At 41.0% G+C, this 18,996-nt stretch overlaps 6 protein-coding genes across 6 annotated transcripts; 3 read left to right on the top strand and 3 right to left on the bottom strand.

Annotated features, from left to right (window-relative positions):
- Window positions 1-168: 168 nt before the first annotated feature.
- On the top strand, window positions 169-7,177 carry MONOS_10438 (putative nephrocystin-4; the record flags this gene model as incomplete). Its single annotated transcript, XM_067862889.1, has 8 exons — window positions 169-330; window positions 398-452; window positions 515-643; window positions 702-1,850; window positions 2,008-3,979; window positions 4,187-4,470; window positions 4,620-5,017; window positions 5,195-7,177. 8 exons carry the CDS (start codon window positions 169-171, stop codon window positions 7,175-7,177), a joined length of 6,132 nt encoding a protein of 2,043 aa, XP_067725650.1.
- A 118-nt stretch (window positions 7,178-7,295) lies between these two features.
- Window positions 7,296-7,706, bottom strand: MONOS_10440 (uncharacterized protein; the record flags this gene model as incomplete). Its single annotated transcript, XM_067862891.1, has 1 exon — window positions 7,296-7,706. One exon carries the CDS (start codon window positions 7,704-7,706, stop codon window positions 7,296-7,298), a length of 411 nt encoding a protein of 136 aa, XP_067725649.1.
- Window positions 7,707-7,817: 111 nt separating this feature from the next.
- Window positions 7,818-9,586, bottom strand: MONOS_10441 (uncharacterized protein; the record flags this gene model as incomplete). The annotated part of the gene is made up of 6 exons (XM_067862892.1): window positions 7,818-8,081; window positions 8,169-8,291; window positions 8,385-8,474; window positions 8,557-9,143; window positions 9,215-9,297; window positions 9,357-9,586. 6 exons carry the CDS (start codon window positions 9,584-9,586, stop codon window positions 7,818-7,820), a joined length of 1,377 nt encoding a protein of 458 aa, XP_067725648.1.
- A 148-nt stretch (window positions 9,587-9,734) lies between these two features.
- Window positions 9,735-11,714, top strand: MONOS_10442 (putative RNA-binding protein 3). The gene has a single exon (XM_067862893.1). The coding sequence runs from the start codon at window positions 9,756-9,758 to the stop codon at window positions 11,280-11,282; it is 1,527 nt and encodes a 508-aa protein (XP_067725647.1). The 5' UTR covers window positions 9,735-9,755; the 3' UTR covers window positions 11,283-11,714.
- Window positions 11,715-11,965: 251 nt separating this feature from the next.
- MONOS_10443 (putative protein of unknown function (DUF4483)) lies at window positions 11,966-13,173 on the bottom strand (the record flags this gene model as incomplete). Its single annotated transcript, XM_067862894.1, has 4 exons — window positions 11,966-12,447; window positions 12,547-12,786; window positions 12,843-12,925; window positions 13,008-13,173. The coding sequence occupies 4 exons, from the start codon at window positions 13,171-13,173 to the stop codon at window positions 12,127-12,129; spliced, it is 810 nt and encodes a 269-aa protein (XP_067725646.1). The 3' UTR covers window positions 11,966-12,126.
- A 305-nt stretch (window positions 13,174-13,478) lies between these two features.
- MONOS_10444 (putative adenylate cyclase) lies at window positions 13,479-17,024 on the top strand (the record flags this gene model as incomplete). Its single annotated transcript, XM_067862895.1, has 3 exons — window positions 13,479-13,822; window positions 13,922-14,132; window positions 14,214-17,024. The coding sequence occupies 3 exons, from the start codon at window positions 13,479-13,481 to the stop codon at window positions 17,022-17,024; spliced, it is 3,366 nt and encodes a 1,121-aa protein (XP_067725645.1).
- Window positions 17,025-18,996: the final 1,972 nt, after the last annotated feature.

Genomic DNA, 18,996 nt, shown 5'->3' with positions numbered 1-18,996 from the left:
AAGCGATACTTATGAAAGTTCTCCCTGTGAAACTGAAATAGAAGAAACCGGAATTTATTCTTGTAAAACAAAGAATTTAGTCTTTTTTCTAATTGATGCAGATTCCATTGTATATCTGCTATTAGAAATTGTATTTGTTGGTCTGATTGTTCATTTTCAATAGCCTTTATGCAAATTCATAAATTTCGAAAAGCACTTGACAAATACAATCAAATTCAAAAGGAAGTTGGGCTTGGATGGTGTTTCATGCATATTCCTCCTTATAATGATCTTATTGATATCAATAGATATGCAACAAGTAATTTTTATAAAACCCTCCAACAAAAAGAAGTATGTTTAAAGCGTTTATTTCAAAAAGAATGGTTATTCGAAAATTTTATTCATTGTTCATATATAGTTGTTTTGCGGAACCCCAAGGATTTCGTTATTTTTATCAGACATAACGCAACTCAGTATGCAATTATTTGTGCATTTGTAAAATGCAAATTGAGATTTGCAATTATCAATGTTTTAGACGTCGCTCAACTACCAGAAAGTACTGTTGTACATAGTTTTTTCCGTCATGATAAGCTAACAAGTTTAAAAACCATTATTCCACTCAATTACTTTTTTGACGAAAGAAAGGGAAGCGCATCGATTCCAGGTTTGTGAATAATAACAAAGAAAATATTCTTGCAATTTTTTAATTCAAAAACGAATAGGGTTGATTTCACCTCATATCCAATTCATATTGCAACAGTCATTCAAAGAAGAAGGAAAATTGCTTTTAAAGCAGTTAACAACAGATCCAAAAGAACTTGAGAAATCATATCAGCTTCCTTTTTCATCAACGCTTGATCAATCGTCTTCATCCGATCAGCAAACCATTCGTGGCTCTCCTCTTCTGCGTCCTTCGAATTCTTCATCACCTCAACCTTCTTTGTCTTCTTCTACCCGCAGCACATCGTTTTCTTCTTCGCCAAAGCCATCGTCGAAGGGGCAGACCCCGTCTCGTTCGTCGTCTTCTGCCAATCGCAGTCCAAAAAAGCGGCGTTTCAAAGCAGCTGCAAAGGCAATAATGGCAGGGAACACCTTGTCGCGAGGAGGGAAGAAAGGCGCAGCACAAAAGAAGCCATGGGCGATGAGCAGGGAAGCGAGGGAAAGAGCAGAGGCCATTCGGAAGATGCTGCGTGAAGGGTTGTTTGAGGAGGAGGAAGAAGAGAGGGAGAAGTTTTGGGAAGCTTTTCAACGGAAAAGAAAGAAAAATGCTGCAAAGAAAAGAAAAGAAAAACAACAAAGGAATTCCAAAGCTTCAAAAAGGATGAAAGGAAAGATGGAACGAACGGAAGACTACGATGGAGCAGAAGGGGCAAATGATCTGAAAGCAGATTCTGAGTATGAAGAAAGTGAAAATGAAGATGAAAATGACAATTATGATGGAGATGAATACGATGGTGAGAATGAAGACGAAGACGAAGAAGAGGAGGAAGGAGAGCTGGAGGAGCTTGTTGCACCCGAAATTGTGCCAAAAATCGGCAAAACGCTGTGGATAGATGGCGTCGGGTGGAAGCTCAGCGACTATCTCCAAATGAGTGTAGATGACCTGTCTCACGAGAGGTGGATGGAGAAGAGGCAGCGGCTCCTGCTTTGCCAGGCGCAGCGGTGGCGGTTGTGCCGCGGGTACTTCACGACACGCGCAATGGCCCTCCATTCGCCGTGGCTGTTTGGGTCGGCTCTGCTGCGGCCGTTGAAACAGGAGACAATCACATTCAGACTGGCAAATGTCGCATTCCTGGCGAAAAAGGGATTTGACGAAAATCTGAAAGCGATGGCGAATTGGAGGAGACAATGGGAGCAGTGCCATCTGAACGGTTTTTTTTTAACATTTTTATTTTTATAAATTTAAAATTTATCTCATCACTTATTTTTTCTTTGCATTCTTGATCTGCGTTTTCTTCTTAATTGCTATCTCTGAATTTTCATTTATCATTCATTTTCTATTTTTTTCCCCCTTCATTTCAATTAAAGATACGCAAACTGTTAAGATCGAGTCGCGTGAATTGAGGATCACAATGCACAACGGGCTGACTGTCGTAGGCGAGCGAGCAGTCGAAGAGCTGCTGCAGAACGGGGTGTCTGTCATCGCCAAAGGCACGCAGAGAAACCAGTTCGACCGATACACCGTGAAGAAGCCCGGGACCATCACAATCAGCGGGGTGATTCCGCACCCGAGCTTGACGCTGGTGATGGAGGTGTATTACACAGTCACCATCCCCATTTCAGAGGAAGAAGAGACGAAGAGCAAGAAGACACCCACGCCAAAGGTACCAATCCCGGCGTCTGTGACAAGGAGCATCTGCGTTGGGTGGGCAGAGTACCATCCGTTCCAGTGGAAATACAGGCCAGAAGAAATCGAAAGAGAAGAAGAGGAGAATGAGGAAGAAGAGAGCGACGAGGAAGAAGGGGACGAGGAAGAGGAAGAAGAAGAAGACATCGAAGAAGACGCAGAGGAAGAGCGTTCAAGTGATGGACTCCGCTATCAGACACCGAAGCCAGATTATTCTGGCATGCGCGGAGCAAGCATGTCTGTTGGACCGATGACGCCGCAGCCTTTCGGATCGACCAGCAACAGCAGCGGCAGCTTCAGCGAAGAGGAAGGGCAGACGGAAGACGGATTTTCAACGGTTGTTGTTGATGGAAAGGGAGAGGAAGTCAACGACGGAGAGTTTGGGGCAACGAACATGGCTGGCAGTCAAATAGGCAGCGCTGAGAATGAAGAGCAGCTGGATGCAACAGGAAGCCCGCTGCTGAAAGGAAAAGAGAGAGGCACAAAAAGGAGAGGGAGCACGCGTGCAGACAGAAGAAGTCCAAAGCCGAAAGCGAAAGGAAGAGCGGGAAAAGGAGAGAACAAAGAGGAGAATGTCATCCGAACGGCACATCGGATGAGGCAGCAAACGCTGAGTAGATGGAAGAAGAGGGTGATGATGACATGCCCGGATCTTGTTCTGAGCGAAAAAGCAGCAGAAGCCAAAAGGATTACGCAAAGAAAAGTTCTGGATACAAAGCTTGAGCTGCGGCGTGACTCGATCCTCTCTCTTTTCCTGGGAGGGATGGACGGGTCGTTTGTGCTGGATCCAACACGGGGCTTCCTTTTGACCAATCCAGACATTTCGAAGGCAGCACAGGCACAAATGAAGGCAACAAAGGGCAAAGCGATGTCTTCGTCTGACGACAAGCTCCTCATTTCAACATCCACTCTTTACAAGAATGCGCTTCCTGGGTCTATCCCAAATGCATCACAGCAGCCCCAGTCTTCTGCGCGTGGGCCTCCTCTTCCGCACCACGAGTCCATCTTTCCCTACGACATTTACCATCCATACACAGTTCCACCAGCACTCGGCAACGGCCCTGTCGACATTCCTGCTGCTGTCTCGCTGGCTGACCCTCTCCCGCGCATCCACTTCCGCCTGATGCTGCCGACACAAGAAGCTTACTCTCAACTCCCTGTTTATCTCTTCCCTCCATTCAACAAAGCAAAACTCGCACCGAAGCCAATCACTCCCCCAAATGCGCTGTCGGGGCGCCCTCCGCTTCCGCCGAAAGTTCCATCAACGCCGCCTCCTCAGCCACTCGAAGCACAAGAAATGATCCTTCCTCCTCCGCCACCGCAGCAGCCGATGCTTCCATTTGACTACTCTTCGATCAACGACTCATCGAGCGAGCTCAACAAAAGCGAGTCTGCGCCGCTTCCGCTGCAGAAGCAGACGCAGCTCTCAAAACGCATCTCGGAGAGGATGGACGGACTCTGCAGCGAGTTTCGCATTGCCTTTTTGGGATTTGAAAGAAGCTGCCTTTCGTCGCCAGGCACTTTTCTGGCCACTTTGCCAACAAAACCGTATTTCACATTCAGATTTTTCACTCTTCCGGAATGCTGGACAGAAATTGGGTTGACTCATGTTAGTGATGCAGATCTGTTCCATCCAATCGTTCCGTTTCATACGTATGCTAAAATATGTTTTTATATTATATATATATTTTTTTCCTTTGGCTAATTCAAATAATTTTTTTTTTTGAATCCATTTATTCTTTATACAATCTATTTCCATCAACTTTACATTCTTTTGATAACAATTTTTTCCTCACATTGTTTTTTTTTTCTTCCATTCCTTCCTATCTATCTACTACCCTCCCTCCATACCTCCTCCAGTTCAACTGATTTAGCGCACTGCTCCGACCCACTGTCTGTCTCCTTCCAAGTGAACAGCAGCAACCTGATGGCAACACCCGCAATCAACGTGAAGGAACTTCCGTTTCCTCTGATTGACGACCGCTGGCCGACGCCCCACAACACCCCGCTGACGTTGGCAGAGTATCTTTCTTCGCGCAATCTGCTCATCGACATCTTCGACTTCAACACAGGCATCAACTTCGGCTCTGTTTCACTCCCGCTCGCAAGCTTTGCTCCGTTTGTGGATGCGTCACAGGTGGAAGGTTTGAAAATTTTGAGAACTTTTCTTTGTAAATTGAATGAATCATAACTTAAAACGTTTCTTATTTCTCATTGAATATCCATATTTATCTCTTTATTTCTCCACTTTATTTCTTTCAATCTTCTCTCTTTTTTTTAACTTATTTTTCAGCCTCCAACGAGACCACGCTTCGTTTTGAGCTTGGGATATGGCCAACACTTCCACCGCAGTCATCCACCATCGAAGACCAACAGCACATCATGCTGTCCCCACACCGCCTGAGCAACACACCCCCGCCGTACAGTCAGTGCCTGGGCAAGCTGCACCTCTCAGTGACACACCGGCGGGTGCACCCGGCGCTGCCGCTGCCCGTCTTCCTCCGCGAGCTCAGCTCTGTCGCCCAGGCCCGCTCGTTCTCGCTCGGTACACTGAACCCGCGGAACGGCTTTTGGGTGTCGGAGCTCGCGAAGGCTTCGGGCGCCTCGGCAAAAGAGGCGGCTGTCCCGTCGGAGGCGGAAATCGCACGCAGCGGGAGACAGTCGCTTTCGGTCAGAATGGAGAGAGAATTAGTATGTGCTATCTGCTCGTTTTCTTTTTTTTTTTTTTCTTTTTTCTTTCTTTGCTTTTTTTCCCTCCATCGATTTATTGTTCTTCTGCAACAAATTTGTTTCATTGTTTTGGATATCATTTTTTCCCCCTTTCATGCTAATTTTTGATTATGATTATTTCATTTGACTCAATTTTAGACGAAAGAGAAGCAGCTTGAAAACATTGCATTCGCCCAATCTTGTGTGACCAAAGTGATCTATCCTTCTTTTGCTCGCCCAGTATTCATCCAAATCCCGTTCTTCAATCCTCGTTCCGAAGAAATGACGATCGAAGTGTCTGTCGCTGAAATAACACGCGGCGGCACAGCCAACGGAAGCAGAGGCAGAAGCAGCGATGCTCGCTCTTCGGGCTCTTCTCAGTTGGAGCTGTTTGTGCTGACTGAAGAAGAAGCAGTATACTTCCAGGGGCTGTACTATCCAGACACCCTTCAGGGGCCTCCTTCTCTCGTCTATCCTTCTCAAGGCAGTCAATCATCTTCCTCTGCATCAGCCTCTTCTTCTTCTTCTTCTTCTTCTTCTTCTTCTTCTTCCTCAATGTCTGGTTCATCTTCACAAATGAGTCAAACAATTATTTCGTCCCGCCCGAGCTTCCCATCCTCCATCAACGACACAACAAAGAGAGTGCCTTCATTCAAAGTCCCGCCACGTGCTAATGTACTGATTCCATTGCTGTACCAATCATTTAACGGCGGCGAAGTCTACACCGCATTTCAGATCGATGCTGCCTCAGCGGCCTCCACGTCACCAGCACCACCAACCGCTCTGGGGCTGTATCCTTCCTTTGGCACCGAAGGCATAAGTCAGAGGAGAAACCCAGGCGGAGACGTTCTTTCAGACAGCCCCGCAATCAACCCGTCGCTTTATCAGGTTGCCATCTCTGACAGATTCAGCAGCAGCGTCGTTGCAGCAAGCCATGTGGTTGTTTGCCCTTCGAACGACACTGTCGACAGAACATTCCGTTTCTTCCAGCCAGAAGGCGTGCCTCTTGATTCCGCAGTGAGCATATCAATCCCATTTCCTCAGCCTTTCACTTCGTATTCGCCAGCACCAATCTCTGCTTCTTCACAGCTGCAATCTGCCACATCTCCTTCAGTCTTCTCCTCTTCTTCTCTGACTTCATCATCATCTTCTTCATCTTCCTCGGCATCCATCAAAAAAGTCGTTCTTTCCACTTCTTCTGTTGGCATTGCTGCCGAGTCGCTTGTCACATACTCCCCAGCTCCTCTCCAGTCGATACGCTTCCGTTGTCCCGCTGCCCCGTGCTTCCAGCCATTCCGCTTCAAAGTGGCGCTGTTCAACGACGAATGGGGAGGATCGCTGTTTGAGATTTGGGAGGTCGTCGTGTGCCATCTACCGCATCTCTCTATCTCTTCTCTCGTTGGCGATTCTGTTCGTCTATTTGAGGCGTTTGACCTTCGGAGAGAAATACTTCCGACACTTCCTGTGTTCCACGCCAATCCGCTCTCCCATCTGATCGCTTCAGCAATCCCGATTGAGATTGTCAACGAGATACGCAGGGCTGCCCAGAGCAAGCGGATGGAAAGAGGGATGGGGCCGTCTGCCATATCGCCAGCCTCAAGCGAGCTACGATTGACACAAGGTGGAGACTCGCTGTTTGAAGACGGTGGTCTTGGCTCTCCAGGCGAAGGAGTGAATTATGTGTTGTGCTCGTTGCTGCCAGGCCGCCGCGGAGGTGTGATAACAATGATGGAGAAGGACACTGCAGATATCAAGCGAATGCTGTTTGTAACAAGCAACTGTTCAATGCCTCAACAATACAAACAGTTTACATTGTCCGTGCCTCTGAATAAATCATTTCCACAGCATCTTATATTTTACAATCAATTCAAAGAAGCACACAATTTCATATTCTCAACAGATCGTCCAGATCTTTTGCTACTAACAGGAAAGCATGCAAAGCTTCATCCGAATGAAATGCTTTCCATAGAATTTCATGTTGTTCCACATTCTCAACCATGTCAAATATCTGCTGCTATTTTCATAAGCGCAGAAGACGGAATTGACATAGTCTTGCAGGAAGCATTTGTTATTCATCTCACTTTTGATAGAAATCCTCCTATCGAGGAACTCTCTCTTCAAGAACTTGTTCTCAATCAATGAGCATTTCACTTTTATTTTTTTCATTTCAAAAACAATCATTATCTGTAATATAATTTTCTATTTACTTATACATACAAGTTTTAAAATTAAATGCTATTAAAAAAATCATAGAAGGAGGCTACTCAACGGAATCATCGGATGACGATTGAGCTTGGTATTCTCCAAGAAATGATTGCACAAGATCTTCTCTTTCTGCTTTCAAAGTACCTAACATTTCCTCTGTTTGAGTGCTCAGATCTTTGATTTCTTCATCGGCCTCTTTTAGCGCCTTTGTTAATTCAATAATCCTTTCGCGTTGATTATTTTCATCTCCAAGAAATCTGATGGAATCAGCAAGCCCATCAAATTCAACGCTGCATTGCAAAATATTTTTCATAATTGCTTCTGCTTGTTGAACAATCAGAATTTGGCTCTCCTGTGGTTTTGACTTAAATGTTTCTTCTGCTTTTCTTGGATATTCTCCAAGTGCATCGATGAATTGCGATGACAAAACATTTAAAACATTTTGTGCTTTCGTAATGATATCCATATGAAATGTATAATGACGTGAACTTTCAAGAAAAATCTAATGAAATGAAAAAGTGAAAATGATATGGTTAATGATCAAACAATTGAAAGTTTAAGAAAAAACGAATATGATTCATTTCTTCTTCTTCTTGGTGACCTTTTCAATTTCTTTTTTACTTTCTTGATTTTCAATGTTAATTTTTGTTGCTATATCCGATAGAATGTCTCGAAGCATTTGCTGAAGAGGATTTGAAAGCGTTGAGTCAATCTCTTCTCCGCTTTTCATAATCGTCGCATCAATAATATCCTGAACAGCTTTGTCGAGCACCGGCTTTGGTAAAAGTCTTTCAGATTCTTCAATTTCTTTTCTTCTCTCATATTCTTGTATTTCAGCTTCCTGAATTGTTGCAAAAAAAAAAAAAAATATTAATTATAATAATAAATCAGAATTGAGATCATTTATCCAAACAAGTCAGTACAATACCTTTTGCATCACACATCTCATTGCATGCTCTTCCTTTTCCATTTCCGCCCTTTGCTTTGCTTCGTTCCTCCTCCAGGACTCTGCTTCCAGCTCTTTTTCTTTTTCTTCTTCTTCCAATCGTTTCTGAATAAACACACACAGAAAGCGTCGAGTAAAAATAATAATAATAATTAAAAAAAGCATTGATTGCAATTGAGAACAAAACCAATTGCACACCTTCTCCATGATTTCTTGATGCTCTTTTAAAGTAATTGCAGATGAAAGAGGTGGAAACGCAACTGAAGGAATAACTTGCTTGAAACAGTTCTGAATGAAATGAAGAAAAAATTTTTTTATAGAAGCAAAGCATGAGCACAGGCAAAAGCAAAAACAAAAGAAAAGGACAAACGTGCTTTGTTAAACGCGGCTTCCCATTAAACACACGCTGAAACAGTCTGTAATTGCGATAATAGCTGTCCATCACATAAGAGCAAAACAATTCAACTTGATTCGGCAAAAACGTCACAACAAGTGCTTTTGGAACAGCTTTCTCATGAAATGCAGACGCACTTGATAATGCTGATGATTCATGATCGCTAGAAATTTTAAATTCGCTTTCTGTTGCCTTTGAATTATCAGATGAGTCTTTTAGCAACGAATCAGATAATTCTGAAGGATTTTGCTGTTCTTCTTCAACTTCTATCTTCTTTGCGTTCTTTCCTTTCCTTTTAGCTTTAGGCGTTTGCCCTCTCTTCTCTTCTTTTTCTGCTCTCTTTTTTGGTTCTGGTGTTGTCGGTTTTGAGGCAGATATATCTTTTCCAGGAGTTAAGGGGAGCAGGGTTGAGGACGAAGAGTTCTCTTTCTGCGTTTGGATTGTCAACCGCGACACAGGTCGAGAATCTTCAACAACATCAGGAACTTTAACAGGAAAAACATAAGGTACAACAACATTGTTTTTCAGCAGGGAAAGGCTGTCATCAATCGATAGCTTCTGGGCTGTTCAATGTAATTTTTATTAATTTTGCAATGTTGTATTTCTGAATATTTTTAAAAATGGATTAGCAAACCTCTCGATTGCATATCTACATCAGAAAATATGTGAAGAAAAGCGCATGTTGTTGATGGAGTAAAGCCTGAATTCTTACAAAACCTTGAAAAGGAAAATAAATTTTCTTCAATCTTCAATAATAAGAGAAATACTGAGCGAACATTATCACTTTATGATAAAAGTCGGTAAATATATCTGCCCTGTTATCGCCTCTGAAAAGCCAATCGCCAAAATTGAAAATGTCTGATTCGAGAGTTTCTCGCATTTCATCTTCAGATGGAAGCATCCAAAGCGTTTCTAAAATTTCTGGCGTCAAACAATCACGCAGATATGGCAGTGGCGCTTCTCCAAACTCAACTTCGTTCAAAAATCCATCTTTTATATTGTTCATCACTAATTAAGGTTCCTTTAAACTGTCAAAACACTGTTAAGTGAAATAATCAACAATAAATATTTCATGTATCGAAAAATAACAAATAGAAGTTGCAAATGAGAAAAGAGAATAAAGAAAAAAATAATTTATTGATCAATCTACAAGAAAAAATACAGCGGAAGCAGACATGAGCTCACCACAGTATCAGTCTCATTATTCTCCAAATATGCAACATTCTTACAGGCAAAAGCCAGGGGTTCAAGGAGCGTCAGGATATCCAGTTTCTTTTTATCCTCAGCAAACAATGCCAATGAGATCAATGTACGGTCATTCAATTTCTCATCAATCAAAACATTCATCATCGCACGAAGAAGTGGATCAAACTGAAAATTATCGAGATGTTAAATCACGCTCGCCCTCTGAATCTCCAAAGAGAAATGAAAGATCATCAAAACACCACAGATCGCATAAAAAACATTCTTCTTCCAGGAGTAAACGCTCAACCTCCAAAAAGCATCATCACAAACACAATCACAGCAAATCTGTTTCATCACATTCTTCAGATTCACAAAGTAAGCGAAGGCATCGAAGCAGTTCCACTAAAAAAGTTAGCAAAAGCCACAGCCACCATCATCACAGCACGAAGCATCACAATCATAAAAGCCGTTCAAGTTCGCGTGATTATGATGATAGATTTGATTATTTTCACGGGCATCATTTTCTTCCACCTCCAATGATGATGCCATTTCCTGCTCCAAGAAGAGGTGCCTTTATTCCAATTCCTCCAACCTTTAGACCAATCCCAATGATTCGATTTCCACCGATGATGCCATATGAAAAGGGAATGCGATCTGAGTATCATCGAAAATCGAGATACGATACAAGAGACGAACACTCGAGAGGTGATATAAGATCAATTGAATCGACAAGCGGAAAAGTTTTTAGAGCACCTCCTTCTAAGTCTTCACGGTTCACATTGGAGCAAATTGCAACATCAACCTACTTATTTGTTGGAAATTTGCCTTATACTACCAGAGAATCAGATTTGAAAAAGTTGTTTGAATCAAATACATCAGGAGTCGTAAAGGAAGTTGTCATTAATGTGGACAACCAAACTAAAATGAGCCGAGGAACTGCGTTTGTCACATTTGACACACACGAGCACGCAGAGGAGGCAATGAGGAAAATGCATGGATATGAGCTGGATGGTCGTCCCATTCGGATCGACTGGGATATTGGCAAAGACGAGAAAGATAAAATGCGCGACCAGCACGGACCGAGAAGAGGAAGAGAAAGATCGGGCTTCTCGGAGAATGACAGCTGGGGAATCGATCCGTATGGAAAAGCTTCAGAAACAAGCGACAGCTGGGGCCAGAGTGCGGAGACTGGTACGTCGTGGAACACTGGAGACGTGGGGGCAGATGCAAATGTGCAGGACTCGTCGTCGTGGGGAGAGAGTAAGGACGAGCTAAGCGCGAGGAAGAGGTCTCAATCCCCAGCGTTGCGCTCGAACCACACACGCGATGACTCTGAATCAAGGTCGCGCTCGAATTCGAGGGCGTCTTCTCGCCATCTTTCTCGCTCCCAATCTCGTTCAAAGTCTCGTTCTCGTTCTCGTTCTCAGTCGCGCTCTCAATCTCCAAGTCAAGACACTATTTCGCCTGTTGGAAAGCAGTATCTTCTCGATGATGAAGCTAATGAGAAAACTAATTGAAATATTTTAATAAAAGTAAATGAAAAGCTGCTGAAATTGTGCGATAATTAATTTTTTTTTATGTATTTTTGGTTTTTATTTTTAAAATGTTGATTAATTTTTTTATTTTTTTACAAATGTATTTAAGATGATAAAGTAATTGGCCATCTTTTCCCATTTCACTGGAAGGATTGATATTGTGATGATTTTTTTGAAGAGGAAAAGAAATGCGATTGATGATATTGGAAGATATTTTGACTCGCTTTCTCGCTCACGTTACTCAGAAAACACATTCATTTGGTGCGCATTAATTATATATTTTGGATAGAAGAAATGAAATAATGTTTATGTGAAGCAAAAAATTATATGAAGAATATATTATGCTTGAATATTATTGAATTTTGTTGACTGTTGGATTATTCTAATTCAAAAATGAAGAAAATTCACTTACAAAGAAGAATTTTTCTCTGAGGAATTGCAAGGTTTTACAAGTTCTTAAAAATTATGTGCTCTTTACTTCAATTAGTTTTTGGCACATAATCGTTTTATGTTTCAATTTTTATTTCCCTAATGTCATTGTGTAACATGCAACAAACGAATTGAACTTCAAAAGGGAATATGTTGTCAATGACAGCGAAAGTCAAAATAGCTTTAAAAAAAACTAATCTGATGAACAAAAGAATAAACGCGCTAAAAAATCACATAAAATTCATAAAGTTAAAAATTTAAAAAAGTACTGAAAATTGAAGTTATATTAGAAAATTTAAATAGAAAAAATCAAAACGCAATTAATTTTCCTCTCAAATCTATTTGCTGAATAAATTTCTGTCAATAATCTCGCGAGCTCGATGACTTCTATTTTAATTCAAATATCTCTTTTCATTGAACGCTCGTACTTCAAATGCCCGAAGACATCAACCGTATCATCCTTTGGATCAACCTCAATCATCTTTCCAGTTGTCCAATCTTTCCTCAAACGAGGCAGCCGACGTGGAGGACGCTCCCAACGTGTGCTCACCTTGGGTCTGACGTCGATGGACTGCCGCATTCTGAATGAAGCGGTTGCAAGTTTCCTGTCTTTTTCTGCAAATGCTTCTTGTGCATCTTCAAGCGGATGCTTGGTTGAATGACCCAACCCGCCTCTCTTAGTAGTCCTTGCATATATGTCAACTGTATAGGGGCGTTTCTTGATTTCGTTCAAACATATATAATATTGATTAATTAATTATTAAAACAAAAATTATGATTAACACGTGCAAATGCATTAAATAAATTGTTTATAAACCATTGGAACACTTCTTGTTCTTGCTCGTTCTTTTGCAGCCGTTCGTTCGAGCCATTCGCTTCCATATCTTCCTTCAATAAGCGTTTTCATAATTCCCTCTGGTTTTGAAGAAATTCCGTATGTGTAGCTTCGATCGTATAACCCAGGATTATGACTGACCCATGTATTTTTTGGAGTTTCAATTCTATAGTCATGATCATATCGAAAGGCATACATTCCCCTTGATGTTGTGACCCCCATCTAAACGATAGAATAAAAATATGAAACGTTTTGTTCAAAGTCCAAAAAACGCAAGCCTTTACTGCTTCCTTGTTAAGTCTTCGAAAATTACGCTCGTGTCTAATTTTTGATAAATCTCGAAATTCTTCATGATGAAGAACTTTAAAACATTGCAAAATGCAAAAAAATACATTTGTTTTTATTTTTATTTTAAACTTAAAAAAATGTTAAAAAATGCAAACGCTCTGCAACTCCATATTGCTCTTTTGGGCTTGGTCTGCCAAATGTTTCGTTTCCTTTCATTCCTTTTGTTGCAATTACTTTTGTTCTTCCCAATAAAGATTTTCGCAACAGAGGATGAGCTACAGAAGTTCCAATGTGAATGCTGCATTCATCATCATAATCCATTGTTTTAGAATTTATTTTTACAACGATTGATCATCTTGTTTCATTCTACAATAAAAAATCAGCAATATTTTTTGTGATTGTGATAATGTTTAACTGTCATTTTCGAAAAATATCAAACCAGCAAAAATCGAAAAAATAACAAAACAAGAAAATGTTATGCCTTTGATCGAATTGAATTAACAAAAAGCTTTGTTGCCCGCTTGGAGCTTCAGTGGAAATTGGAAGAACTTCGTTAAAAATCATTCTGTTATAATTTGGGTGTTGTTTTTATTTCGTAAATTGATAATAACTTGCCAAAATTCAAAATGCATTATAAATCTTATGGAACCGAATCTTTTGATGCAAGTGAAACGATTGTCACAGTGGGAATCCTCACTTATCATCCAACTCATGAAAAGCCTCAAGAATTCAAAATCAAGAACTTTCGTACAGTGATTGGCAGAGCGAAAACTGCCAATATAAGAATATCCGATCAAACCGTGTCCAAATTTCATGCAGTCATATACAAGTTGCAGAGGCGGTATTATTTGAAGGATTGTGGAAGTACAAACGAAACATACATCAATTCAAACAAAGTGGAAGCGATTGAACATTTAACGCCTGAAGGAGAGCCAGTTCCCGCTGATGACTTGCGACATCCTGGAATTCAGTTTGGTGAGAACCGCGAGAATCTCGGAGAGCCAATAGTCTCTGGGGACATGATCGCACTGGGCACCTGTTTTCTTCATTTCACAATTTCCACTGAAAGCGTCAGAACCAGGCAGTCTTCACATGCACAGCGTATTTTCAAAATGGAAGAAGGTGTTCAGCTGAACACAGAAAACATAGATTTTCCACCCAGTGAACAAATTACAGATGCAGAGACGCTTCGGCAGGATTATGAACGGCTCAGAGTTGCGTATCTTTTCAATCGAACTGGAAGCGATATGGATGTTGATAACATGATTTCTCGATGCTTGGTTTGCAGCAAATCATTTTTATTTAATTCACATCTGTTTATTACTTCGTTTTATTTCTTATATTCTATTTTTTTCATTTAGGATGTGTTATTCCAACTATTTCCCACAGCTGAAAGTGCAGTTGTGCTGCTGGCAGAGGAGAAGCAGAAAGAGATGAAGCTCGCTGCGTCGCGTCTGCGGGAGCGGGACGGCGAAGACAAAGAAGGAGAGTTTGTGTTCTCGTCGAAGCTTGTAGAGTATGTGCGGCGGCAGAAGCAGGCAATCCTATCACGGGACTGCCAATCCGACGATCGGTGGACTTTGTCTCATTCGATTGTGCAGATGGACACGCGGTCGACGCTGGCGGTGCCGCTGATTGGAGGGGGCGAGGTTGTTGGGGTGCTGGTGCTTGATTCCTCACAGCAGGACGCCTTCTCAAAGAAGGACCTTTCGCTCCTCACGTCTGTCGCTGCACCTATCGGAAAGGTTGTTGTTAACCAGCGATTGTTGAATAGAGTGTTGAAGGAAGAGAAAGAACATGAATCTCTTTCTCGTTTTTTGCCGCAAAGACTGCTGCAGCGCATCCTCCGACCAGGAGATCAGCCATCCCCATCATCCTCGCTTCCCTTTTTCAATGCAAGCACTTCATCATCGCTTGCCACTCTGAACAGGACGATGTCAAGTGCTCAGTTGATGCAGCGAGATTGCGTTGAAGTGCAGCACGGAACAATCTTCTTTGCAGAGCCAAAGGGCGTCAGCAGGATCTACCGCCACCAAACACACTCTGAGCAGTTCACATTTCTGAATGAGTATTTTGACAAGATGGTTTCCTGTGTGTTCCGTCATGATGGTGTTTTGGACAAGTACATTGACGACATGATGATGGTGACGTGGGGAGGAACGCTGTTGGAAGAGCATCGGACGCTTTCTGCACAGGAAATTGCCTCAAGGGCGGTGATAGCTGCATTGGAGTGCAGGCAGGCCATCTGGAAGTGGAACAAAGAAAGAAAAGAAAAGTACGACAGAGCGTTTGCGCAGTACAAGAAGAGCATTGCTGCAATCAGATCGTCCTCGCCTCTGTCAGTCGCTGAAGACCAGCTTGCTTATCCGCCTTTCTTCAACTTCGAGCTTGGCATCGGGATCAACACTGGAAAAGCCATTGCTGGGTTTTTAGGTGCAACTCAGCGTTTGGAATACACAATGATTGGCGATGCGGTGAATCTTGCATCTCGTCTGTGTTCTGTTGCTGAGCCGTTGCAAATCCTCATTTCTGAAGAAACAAATGCTCTGGTTGCAAACATGAAGGACGTACTGACGATTGAAGTTTCCCCAAAATCCCTAAAAGGGTTCAAAGACAAAGTAAGGGTGTTTGAAGTTGAGTATGGATGCCACGTAAAGCGACAGAATGTCCGCTCTCCTTCATCTGATGTTGCATTGACGAAGCAAAAAAGATTAAGTTCGAGTTCTCGTGCTTCGTCTCCATTACATGCACAGATCCCAACACAGGAGTTAATAGCCCAAAATCCAGCAGATATTCGACCAGCTTCCCCTCTTTCTACATCCTCTGCACGTTCTTCTTCTATTTCGTTGTCTCCTTCTCCTTCGATCACACAGCAATTTTCCGTAAACTCTTCAGCGTCGACTTCTTCTTCCTCATCCTCTATTCCTTCTTCTGCTACTGCTTCCTCCTCGCTTTCTTCAAAACAATCAACACATTCACAAAAGTCAAAAACGAGTCAAATTCATTCAGAACAACTTCATAAAGTCAACCGTTCAGATGGCAAGCTTCTTAATCTGCAATATCCGCCTCCTGTTCAAACTCCTCGCTCTGCTGCCAGCACACTCAGCGTTTTAAGCGACACACAGTTCAGCAACACTCCAAATGCAACGAGCCCTGTGACTCCTTCTTCACGCAGTGCACTGACTTCTCGTACTTCTTCTGGCAATTCCTTGTCCCCAGCGCCTTCTCTTTCATCGGGTTTTGCACAGGCAAGTGCCAAGATCAAAGACACCCCAAGTGACTGCACAGAGTCTATCAAGGACACGTCATCCACTGAAACATCCTCAACTGGATCAACTGCAGTCGATGAGCATGCACAATCCGCTTCCGCAACAGCAGCACCCATTCAGAGGAGAGCCGATCTCCATCATCACAAACAACCAATGGCCTTTCCTTCGACATCACCGTCTTTTCCTTCTGGGCTGAATTCGATAGTTCCTCTGACTTCGTCTGGTTCTTCTGCAGCTGTCACAACATCTGATCGCAAAATAACTTCGTCTTCATCGTCACCGTCTCAAACTCGCAGGCCATCCATAATGCGCAAAACTTGTCCTCCTTCAGATTCTCTTACAAGTCCTAGTTCATTAACAGTAAAGAATGATGAAACAATTGTTATTCCAATTCAGTCATCAACGCTGGATGATGCAACAAGCAAAAAAACACGCAGTACGCATCAGAAGAAAAATCCTTCCTCAATCTCTTCGGTATCACCAATGCAAGGCACTTCCCCTGTTGAGAATTCGTCCCATTTGCACAAGGAAACACCTTTAAAGGAGAGCAGAATCACAAATATGACGGTTGAATCAAGGCATTCTAAGTCTCTGTTTCCTGCTTCATTAGCTGCCCCAGTCTTATTTGATTCACAGTTCAAGAAAAAGCGCTCGAATGAGAATGAAAACGAGGAGCAGATAAACTTTGTTTCTTCGACCAAAGATGAAAATGAGAAAGACTCTTCTGTGCCTTCTGTTCCAAGGCAGGTGGATAATGTTCATCACCGTCTGTCTCTTCAGCCGTCCTCTTCTTTGAATTCTCACAGAGGCACAAAGCTAGATCTCTCTCGCTTTGCGCCCATTCGAATTCCAAAGTTCAAACAAACACAGAAAAACGTTTCGGATCCTCACAAAAACGCGTAAAAGAGTGTTGTTCTGATATATGCAACTGAAGCTGCACTTGAAGCATCCGCTTATGGAAATTGAACCTTTGCAGAAATTGTTTATTATCAAATCATTGTTTTAACAAAATCTGTTTGTAACGATTGCATTTTTCGATGGTTGTTGATTTTCAACATTAGTCTCATCGAGGTGTATTTGAATTAGTCTCATCAAAGAGTTCATTTTGGATTCTGCAATGAAGAATTTGTTGATCAGCAATTGGATTGCGTGATTGTCTAGTTGCTGCGGGTTGATGTAATTTGTTGGGTTTTTTATTTGCTTGCGTTTTGACATAACTTTGGCACAAAATTGTATTCTCAAATTTGAAGGCTTCTTTTTCATTACGAGTTAACTACTTAGCATTTTTGTAACATGTTTTTCGTCTTTCATATTGAAATCACGAGGCGTTATGATTATTTGTTTTTTATTGGTGTTTCAGTTTGTTCCCAGATAAATGGGTTTGTTTGTGGATTGATTGACTTATGTGAACTGCATCGAGCAATAAATTCTGTTAATTAGAGTTGGATAATTTTCGTTTTTTTGAATATTTATTGTTTTGCTTTTCATTTCCGTTTTCTTTATTTTTTCGTTGAATTTGCCAGGCAGTTCCAGATGTTTTGATTTTATTTTAAATATGTTTAATACCAAAAGGAAACAATTAAGGAACGACACTTGTAAGTGATTACATTTCTTGAACCTTTTCAATTAAACATTCACAAAACGAATTTTAATTTCTGATTTGAAAAAAACAATAAAAAGAAATTAAAAAAGATTTAGATAAAAGAAACATGCTATTGTTCCAATCACATTTTTTTTTCACACCATCAAACAACATTTAAATTAGATTACAATTCCATTTTCGAAATCTGCCTTCTTGGAACATCAGACTTAGCTTTCAAGATGAATTGAGCCACTGACAGATGATACGAAGACATTTCATCAGAATAACAAACAAGTGAGTAGGAGAGTTGATTGAATTGCAGAATCAGCAACAAAAGAAGAAGAAGAAGAAGAAGAAGAATATGAAGATGCAAATGACATCTGATATTCAACTTCTGTTTTCAGCTTCAAATATCACACAAATGAACATAATTCAAAATGAGTTGACAAGAAAGCAATTGGATCTCAAAATATATGGATGAATTGTCCAAAAAGAACCCAATGAAGAAGTATCGTTGTTTGGGCTTATGAAAACATATAATTTTCTCTTTTCATCCTCTTAATAGCAAAGCTGACAGCAACCGATAATCACCTGGTTGACTCCATAAACACAAAGACTTGTGATTCCAATCCCTAAAACTGAAATTGACAAATTACAATACCATTGAAATAAATAGATAATAATATAAATGATGAGTTGAAGAGTAACCTTCTTTTCCCATTCATTACAAATTTCTCTCAATTTGTATTTTCAACATCAACCAAAAAACGTTTTCTTCATTTCTTTTCTTAACTTTCAAAAATCTATTCCGATGGATAATATAATCATCAAAGTTAATAGAATTTCCGCTTTAAAATGCTCCTATTTGTTATATTCGTGCATCAGATAAATTCTGGATTTCAAATCCTTTTGACTCCAATTAACTTATTTTTTGCAAAATTTGTTTTCATAAAACATAAAGATTGAAATTGAAAAAGAACCTGCCTTTAAATTTTTTTCCGATTATCAAATGAAATGCATCATTTTGGTTCTATTTCAGTATATTATTCTCTCAAATACGAAGACTGCCTTTAAAAACAAATTTCCTATTCTTGGCTTTCAAATTTTTTCATATGGAAAAGTCAGAAACAGAATAAAATCATTTCAAAAATAAAGACTCTCTGTTATGAATATTGACATTTTTAATTAAAATAGTCATTTTAATCTTCAAAAACCAGAACTTTCAAATAGAATTCCGTTGTTGGTGTTGAATAATTGGTGATTAATATTTCACTGAGAATATTGTTATTTATT

This window comes from Monocercomonoides exilis, assembly GCF_001643675.1.
Source record: "Monocercomonoides exilis strain PA203 chromosome Unknown scaffold28-1221067, whole genome shotgun sequence".
NCBI lineage: Eukaryota > Preaxostyla > Oxymonadida > Polymastigidae > Monocercomonoides > Monocercomonoides exilis.
This window is presented reverse-complemented; position numbering and strand designations above follow the sequence as displayed.